Source organism: Hyla sarda, chromosome 4, assembly GCF_029499605.1.
Source record: "Hyla sarda isolate aHylSar1 chromosome 4, aHylSar1.hap1, whole genome shotgun sequence".
Lineage (NCBI taxonomy): Eukaryota > Metazoa > Chordata > Amphibia > Anura > Hylidae > Hyla > Hyla sarda.
The window spans coordinates 414,708,204-414,717,834 of NC_079192.1; the positions used below are offsets into that span (position 1 = coordinate 414,708,204).

At 45.9% G+C, this 9,631-nt stretch overlaps 1 protein-coding gene across 1 annotated transcript; it reads left to right on the forward strand.

The window, feature by feature from the left end:
• The first annotated feature begins 540 nt into the window (after positions 1-540).
• LOC130267703 (E3 ubiquitin/ISG15 ligase TRIM25-like) lies at positions 541-3,068 on the forward strand. The gene has a single exon (XM_056517791.1). The coding sequence runs from the start codon at positions 865-867 to the stop codon at positions 2,794-2,796; it is 1,932 nt and encodes a 643-aa protein (XP_056373766.1). The 5' UTR covers positions 541-864; the 3' UTR covers positions 2,797-3,068.
• Positions 3,069-9,631: the final 6,563 nt, after the last annotated feature.

Genomic DNA, 9,631 nt, shown 5'->3' on the forward strand with positions numbered 1-9,631 from the left:
ATCGGCCATACCGATAATCGGTCGATCCCTAACTTGTGCTGCTGGTAGGTGTAAGGGTCACGGCAGGTGGTGGATCCTCAGGGCCTGTGTGGATGATGACTTGAGCCGTGCCAGGGAGCGCAGTCTAAGGTGCCACTGATTTTCACCAGAGCCCGCCGCAAAGCGGGATGGTCTTGCTGCGGCAGGCGACAGCTGGGACGTAGCATGGCACAGAAGGAAACTGTCAAGACGTGGTCAAGGTAGCAGTAGGGCAGGACAGGCAGCACAGGTGCAGGGTCAAGGTAACAGAACAAGGATCAGGTACACGGATATCAGGAACACAGTATGCTTTCTCTAGCGCACTAAGGGAACAAAGGGAGGAGCTGATACTTATAGGCAAGGTGCAGGTGTAGCTCTGGGGCTAAGAGTACAGGAAGACCAGGGAGGTGAGTGACGGACTGGAATTCGCATGCGGGCGCGTCCCGCGATGTGAATCCCAGGTCTGCCGGCAACGGGGACATGATGTATTTCTTTTTCTTGTTACCACACACCTTGTGTTGAGGTGGGGTAGTTTAATTAGTTAATTAATTAGTTAATTTAAATCAAAATTTCCAGCTCCACCACCAGCTCCACGGGGGAAGAATACCCCACTGCTGTAGGATTAATAGAAAACAAATTAACATTAGAAAGTGACACTTATTACCGGTTCTTTCTTATATTTGCTCTCAAATATATTTCTCATGTTAATTTTCTTCTATAATTGCTGTGTCTCTTTATAGAATAAACATTGTCAACAGACCGGCCTCTCCCCGTGTGAAGAATGTGAATCACACCCACGGACCTCTTATATACTTTTACTTTCATTTCTTCTCTTTGCTGTCAGCGATGGCGTCTGCTGGTCTGGGAAAGGAACTGGAATGTTCTGTCTGTCTGAACCTTTATACAGATCCTGTAACCCTGAGATGTGGACACAACTTCTGCCGGGTCTGTATTGATCAGTTCCTGAATACACAGGACGGGTCTGGAGTTTATTCCTGTCCTGAATGTAGAGGAGAGTTTCAGGAGCGGCCGGCACTGCAGAAGAACATCACTCTGTGTAATGTGGTGGAGAATTTCCTGTCTACTCATCAGGACGAGGCCGTAATCTTCTGCACTTACTGTGTGGACTCTCCTGTACCTGCTGTGAAGTCCTGTCTGATGTGTGAGGCTTCTCTGTGTGATAAACACCTGAAAGTTCACAGCAAGGGACCAGAACACGTCCTGACCGAGCCCAGAACTTCTCTGGAGAACAGGAAATGTCCCATCCATAAAGAAGTCCTGAAGTATTACTGCACTGAGGACTCTACTTGTATCTGTGTGTCCTGCTATGTGATTGGAGAACATAATGGACATGAGTTGGAGTCTATAGATAAAGCTTCTGAAAAGAAGAAGGAGAAATATAAAAATGTTCAGAAGAAACTGGTCACAAAGAGAAAGAAGACTGAGGAAAGAGTCCAGAGTCTGGAGAAGCGAAGGAGAAAAACTCATAAAAAAGCATCTAGAGAAACCGAGAACATCGCTGCCCTGTTCATAGATACCAGGAGACGGCTGGACGACCTGGAGAAGAGGATCCTGAGTGAGATCTCCAGGCAGGAGGAGAAGATGTCACTGTCACTGTCTGATGTCATTCAGAAGCTGGAGATAAAGAAGAACGAGCTGTCCAGGAAGATGAGGGACATTGAGGAGCTGTGTAACATGACGGATCCACTGACTGTCTTACAGGATCCAGACACAGGTGACTTGTGTGATCCTGAGGAGGAGGGAGGGGATGAGGACACAGGGGGACATGATGGAGGTGATGAGGACACAGATGACTTGTGTGATTCTAAGGAGGTGGAGGAAGGTTATGAGGACACAGATAACCTGGGGAATCTTGAGGAGGAGGATGAGGGAGATGATGAGGACACAGATAACCTGGGGAATCTTGAGGAGGAGGATGAGGGAGATGATGAGGACACAGATGTCTCATATGATCCTGAAGAGGAGGGAAGTGATGAGGACACAGATGACTCATATGAATCTATTGAGGAAGGAAGTGATGAGGACTCAGATGATTTGAGTGATGCTGAGGAGGAAGGAAGTGATGAGGACACATTAGGGCATGGTGAAGGTGATCAGGGTCTAGAGCTGGTCTCGCGCATATCTCATGCATTATCTGATATAATAAAAGATGTGATATTCTATGTACATGATCCTGCAGACATATTACTGGATGTAAAGACAGCTTGTAATAATATCCTTATAGCAGACGACCTGAAAACAGCAACCTGGACACAAGAAAACCAGAACCGTCCAGATACAGCAGAGAGATTCCAGTATAACCAGATGATGAGCAGTACGGGATTTACCTCAGGACAACATTACTGGGATGTGGAGATTGGTATATCGGAGGATTGGAGGGTAGGGATGTGCTATACCAGCATAGACAGGAAGGGGCGTCAGTCATATATTGGTGATAATAACAAGTCCTGGGGTTTGTGTGGAGGGGAGTGGTGTAATAATCGGTGTTCAGTGATACATGACAGTAAAATGATTAAGTTACCTCACCAGATCTCCAGTGATAGATTCAGGATCTGTCTGGATTATGAGGCCGGGCAGTTGTCCTTTTATGAGCTGTGTGACCCCATCAGACACTTACACACCTTCACCACCACCTTCACCGAGCCCCTTCATGCTGTATTATGTGTGATATTGGGTTCTATAAAGATATCAGGGGGAGGAGCAGCTGTGAGGGGCCATCATAATAGAGGAAATCTGCCCAGAGACTGGTTACACTAATCCGATTGGTGGAGCATTCAGACAGTAGGAGGCAGCAGTGGGAGGGGCTACAGAGCTGATCTTTGTATTTATCTTGTATTCCTGCTGCATGGAAAGCTGTGATTGGTTATCTGTCCTACACTCAATAGCAAGAGCATAACTAGAAATGATTGAGTGTCTCAAACTTTTGAATGCCCCCCACCCCTCTTTTTCCTTAGCATCAACCTTTACCATCTCCATGTAAAAGTTAAAGGGGTTATCCAGGAAAAAACTTTTTTTTTTATATATATATATCAACTGGCTCCAGAAAGTTAAACAGATTTGTAAATGACTTCTATTAAAAAATCTTAATCCTTTCAGTACTTATGAGCTTCTGAAGTTAAGGTTGTTCTTTTCTGTCTAAGTGCTCTCTGATGACACATGTCTCGAGAACCGCCCAGTTTAGAAGCAAATTCCCCATAGCAAACCTCTTCTAAACTGGGCGGTTCCCGAGACACGTGTCATCAGAGAGCACTTAGACAGAAAAGAACAACCTTAACTTCAGAAGCTCATAAGTACTGAAAGGATTACGATTTTTTTTTATAGAAGTAATTTACAAATCTGTTTAACTTTCTGAAGCCAGTTGATATAAAAAACAAAGTTTTTTCCTGGATAACCCCTTTAAGACCTGTTTTAGCCAATTCACGCAAAAATAAATAAGCTGCATAGATAACATTATCTTTACATTCATGACAGTTGGGACATTTCCAACGCAAGGGGAGTACGGTATTTAGAATTTACTTTTGTCCTAAAAAATAATTCACACATGCCTATGAGGGATCCTATGACCGTCCGTCCTTATGCTTTTTCCTTTGTCCCGGGTTAGTTGGACTTTGGGGGATGTTTCTACATTGTTTGGGTTCATGATTTTTTTTTTTTGTATTACCATAACTGACATATATCAAGCATATTGTCAGGGGTGCAACTTGTGCTCTTCTTTATGTAAAATGTTTAAAATACTTAATAAAATATTTCGAAAAATGTTTTCCTTTTTAAACTTAATTTTGTCTTCTTAAGAGACTTGATTACTCTAACAATACTTTGCATTGTGTTCTAGGAGAGTTAAGATGGGGCCTCCACTAGGCCCCCGGTGCCTTCTCATCCTCTTGGCACCTCATCATTCTCATTAGGTTCGCCTAGATGCCATAGTCGCTATTGATCATGGCATCAAGTTGGATAAACAGCCAGGATCAGAGTTATCTCATATTCTGACTGCGGTGGGTGTCAGCCAGGGCCGCCATCAGGGGGGTACAGCCAGTACCCCAGTAAGGGGCCCTGGCTCCCAAGGGGCCCGGAGCCCCTACTGCACAACAGCAGCCCCAGCACAGAAGCAGAAGACCGCTGTTAAAACAGCAGCCTCCTGCTTCCACTGGCAGCTGCGACCCAATACTTACTGCACCTGTCCTCTCCTCCCTGTATGAGGCTCTTAGGGTAGGTTCACACTGTGGAATTTCCAGCAGAATTTCTGACAGAGATCAAGCCGGCGGCACTAGGACCGCGGGGACTACATTGCCGTCCCCATAGATGGCAATGCATTTCTGAGCAGATCTCCCAAAAAATCCACCCAGAAATGCATTGCAGTCTATGGGGCAGCAATGCTGTCTGCTCGGTCCTAGTGCCGCCGGCTCGATCTCCGGTAGAAACTCTGCCAAGAAATTCTGCAGTGTGAACCTAGCCTTACAGGCAGCAGCACAGTGGAGCGATTTACTGCCGAACATCGGGACCTTCGGTGATGTCATTATCATGTGATCAGTCACATGGGTGGGAGGAGCCTGACTGCTGTGCTGTGGAGGCATAGGAAGAAGTTCCTGTATAGGGGAATGTGTATCATGGGAAGGTAACCTGTAGTACATACACACACAAATAAATATATCTGTGTTTTTCAGCCAGGTTGCCCCCAGCTGTTACAAAACTACAGCTGTCTGGGCATGCTGGGAGTTGTAGTTTTGCAACACTGGAGATACATTGTTTGGAAAACACTGCACTATAACATTTTACACACACTGCATTATACACACCCACCACACCCCCCCCTTTTCCCATTTTTAAAAAATAAAATAATTTAAGAATCCAAACATGTGGTATCACCGCGTGCATAAATGTCCAAACTATTACAATATAACGTTAATCAACCCGCATGGTCAATGGCGTAATTGTTAAAAAATACCAAAGTCCACAACTGCACATTTTAAGTCACTTCATATACCATAAAAAAATGAATTAAAAGTAATCGAAAAGTCCCATCAAAACAAAAATGGTACCAGTAAAAACTACAGATCAAAGCGCAAAAGGTGAACCCTCACACAGCCCAGTATATGGAAAAATTCTAAAGCTATAGGGGTCAGAAGAGGATGATTTTAAGTATACAAATTTTTGTACAAAAAGTTATTTAAAAAAAATAGTAAAATAAAACAAAGCTTATAAAAATTGGTTATTGTTGTAATTGTACGGAACTACAGAATAAAGATAATGTCATTTTTACTGAAAAGTGCACAGGGGGATCAGAGGGGGCAGAGGGGGATCAGAGGGGGCAAATGATATAGCACAGGGGGTTGATCAAGGGGGGGAGGGGATAAAAGTGCATGGGGGGTAGCAGCCCGATTTGTAATGCTACTGGTATACTGGTATCATGTTGTACATCGTAGGACGTGCAACGTGATATGTGCAATTGGCTGTACTGTGAGGGGTGTCCAGGGGGCCCAGGCCTGAGCTGTGTATGGGGCCCCAAAATTTCTTATGGCAGCCCGGGTGTCAGCTGCAGTTAGCAGACAGCACCCACCATAATCTAAGGAACAGGATCTCTGCAGAATTTGCTACTCAGACATTCTCTTCATCCATATTGACCCAGGTAATGGAGCCCCACCATGGTAATATAATGCCCCAGATGACAATAGAGGCCCCCTTTATGTCACACACACCAGTTCTACCCTCTTTTGCTGCTTTTAGGCCCTGCACAGTCTGGTCCTCCATTGTAGTCTCACATATTAATCGTGTTAACAGCCAGCTCTGAGCCACACAAGAATTACTTATTGTTTAACTCCCCCTCCCGCGTTTCCATCAGAATTTCTCAGTAGTGCAGCCTCAGGCTTGAGGTCTGGAACTTCAGGATCCTATCTCGGCATACAAATGAGAAATAATTATTTTTTTTATTGTACGTTAAATTAAATTTTTCCGGTTATTTTTCTTTAAAGGAGTAGTAGTGGGGTGCAGGGAAACTTATCCTCCAGCTAAAGCATAGGGGATAAGTGTCTGAGCGCGGAGAGTCCGACCTCTGTGATCTCCTGCCCGGCACCTAGATCTCCTTGTGTATGGTTTGATCTCCATTCCATGAAAGGAGACTGTGGACATCCCGCATGAAGTGGTGGTCAACACACCCCTTTATGTATCTCTATGGGAGAGCTGGAGATGCACGAATAGAGATGCATGGAGGGGACGTGTTGGCCACCGCTTCGTGCGGATAGGAGATAAGTGCTTCTGCACCACAGTTCTCCAAAACACCAACATTGTCCTTAGGTTGTGTGTGGCATTGCAGCTCAGTTTCATTGAAGTGAATGGAGCCAAGTTGTAATTCCACAAACAACCTGAGGACAGGAGTGGCGCTGTTTTTGGGAAAACCTGGATAACCTCTTTAATGAATTAATTAAACAGATTTTGTCAAATTTAGAAAAATTCATATTCCTTCTATGTTTTGAATCCTCTCCAATACTAATGCAAAATACTTACCTAAATTTGGTTACTTCCTCTTTTCCCATTTTTTCAAATAAAACAAAAGAAAAAAAAAAAAAAAACACATTTGGTATCGCCACATGAAGAAATGTCCAAACTATTAAAACATTTATGATAGTTATTGTCCATTACTTAAACTATGCTGACAGGGACTTGCATTTGCATCGGTCTGCACAGCTTTGCTCAACAGGCAGATTTGCTTTACCCTGCTATATCCGGCGACCTTAAAGTGGTACTCCGCCCCATCTTATGCCCTATCCCGCCGCTGGGGACCCGGCTATCTCAGCTCCCCAGACATCCAGTGCATGGAGAAAAACAAACTTTGCTCCGTGCCGGATGACTGGTGATGCGGAGGCCCGTGACATCACGACCACGCCCCCTCAAAGCAAGTCTATGGGAGGGGGCGTGACGCCCCCTCCCATAGACTTGCATTGTGGGGGCGTGGCCGTGACGTCATGGGCCTCCGGTGCTGAACCCGATGCTCTAAATGAACGCTGGGTGCAGCACAAAGATTGCGGGAGTCCCCAGCAGTGGGACCCACACGATCAGATATCTTATCCGCTATCCTTTGGATAGGGGATAAGATGTCCAGGGGCGGAGTACCCCTTTAAGGGTCCTGCGCCTGGATGGCACTTCCACCACTTATACTTCCCCCGTGGCCGCTTCCATACTCCTAGATTCTACCGAAGATGTGGACACTTCCTCCAGGGTATCCCAGAAACATCGGAGTGCTGACAAATCCAATTCTGGAGCAACGTCTGGAGACTGAGATGCATTGCGGTACTTCCTTTAATTTGTTTCTCTCTTACCTATGATATTGCCCAGATGCTGTCCCTTCTGCGTTACTAGGAAGGACTACTTCATGGTTTCTGCTTTCTAGGAGAGCTCTGTGCTAAATTGTGCCTTTTGGCGCTCATGCAATTCAGTAGGCGCTACTACCAGGCACATTGTTCTTTCTTAGTTCATTGTACTCTTTCCTATTGAATTTTATACTTATGCTTTAGCTTTATGCCCTCCTCACGGTTAAGATAGGGTTATAGCCCATTATTAAAATTATTTGGGGGACTTGAACGTGGATCACACAGCACTAGAGGACAGGAGGTGCCCCCAGGAAGCGAATTCGCCTCTTTTTTTACTAGTATGGTCAGCGTGGTCACGTATAGATTAATTACTTGACCTCTCCGCCTCTGCTACACAGGGTGACGTCAGTGGAGATTTCTGATATAATAACAGGATCTCGGATCACGCTCCAGTGCTGCTGAGCATTGCTCTTGTCACCCCTAAAGGTACAGACATTCTGTGGTGCATCCCCTCCTCACTTGCTGCCAACACAACATTCCAGTCACACTTAACCTCTTCAGGACACAGGGCGTATGGATACGCCCTGCATTCCGAGTCCTTAAGGACCGAGGGCGTATCCATACGCCCGTGGGAAATCCGGTCCCCACCGCTAGCCGGTTAGGGACCGGAGCCGGATGCCTGCTGAAATCATTCAGCAGGCACCCTGGCACATCGCCCAGGGGGGTCCTGAGACCCCCCCATGTCGGCGATCAGAGAAAATCGCATGTCAATTCAGACATGCGATTTTCTCCAATTCCGGGCTGATCGGGTCTCTGGTGACCCGATCACCCGGAAAATAGGGCTGATCTGAGCTGTCAGCAACAGCCCCGATCAGCCTAAGGGATAGGAGTGAGGTCACAAAGCTGCAATCTCCTCCTATCCCCTGCCATTAGCTGACCAATGGCAGCGCAGAGCAGGGGGTTCTGCCCGCCCTTGGATGTCGAGGGGATCTGGGAAGAAGATGGAGGCCGTACCTGCAGGAGAAGATGCCTGGGGACCTGAGATCTTCGCTGGAGCCTGCTGGATCAGGTAGGGAATCGACAGTGGGGGGGGGGAGGAATTGAAAGTGAAAGTAAAACGATCTTTACTGTGGCAACCACTAGGAAGGCCAAACTGCAACTCCCAGCAAAAGCTGTCTGGGCATGCTGGGAGTTGTAGTTTTGCAACATCTGGAGGGTCACGGTTTGGAGACCACTGTTACAGTGGTGCCCAAACAGTAGCCCTCCAGATGTTGCCAAACTACAACTCTCAGCATGCCTTGACAGCCCAGGCATGCTGGGAGTTGCAGTTCTGTAACATCTGTCCCTTCAGATTTAGCAATTTTCATGAAATTTTTGAAAACTGCTGCTCTACTTTGAAGCCCTCTAATTTCTTCAAAAAGCAAAAATATGTCCATTTTATGATGCCAACATAAAGTAGACATATTGTATTTGTGAAGAAAAATAAAATTTATTTGGAATATCCATTTTCCTTACAAGTAGAGAGCTTCAAAGTTAGAAAAATGCAAAATTTTCAAAATTAACGCCGCAATTAACGCCGCAATAAAGTAGAATATGTCACGAAAAAACAAACAATCTCAGAATCAGAATATTCGGTAAAAGCGTTTTCGCGTTATTAATTCGTAAAGTGACGGTGGTCAGAATTGCGAAAAAGGGCTCAGTCCTTAAGGTGAAAAAGGTCTGCGTCCTTAAGGGGTTAAAAGGCTGGTAGCTAGAGTATTTTGGTACGAATGCCCTACAAACATCAACTCCTAGATTATTCTGGGACACGGCAAAAGCGGTGCTAAGGAGAAGAATCATGGCGTACGTCACACAAAAAGAGAACTGCGGGGGCCCTCTTTCTTAAAGCTACACAAACCCTAAGAAGCGCAAATACTGCTTATTTAGATTCTCCAAATGACACTAACTGGGCCCATTGGGAAAGGGCTGACTTTCAGGATAGCCAGGAACAGCTTTATACTTTGTTCAGGGCATAGGCGTGCGCACGGGGTGTGCCGGGTGTGCACAGGCACACGCTAATCACCGCAGCCGCGGCCCGCTGCTGCAGGACTTTTTTTTTTTTTCCTTACTACTAAGCTCCAGCCCCACCGGACATCCCCGACATCACCAGCCGGAGGACGGGGGATAGATTGGCCGGAGCCGCAAATTTAAAAAAGAAAATGCATTTTTAAACATCCGGTGTGCCCTGAAAGACTTTCAGGGCACACCGGATGTTTAAAAATGCATTTTTTTTTATTTGCGGCTCAGGCCGC

Coding starts and splice junctions, on each gene's coding strand:
- LOC130267703 (XM_056517791.1), top strand. CDS start 865: ATGGCGTCTGCTGGTCTGGGAAAGGAACTGGAATGTTCTGTCTGTCTG.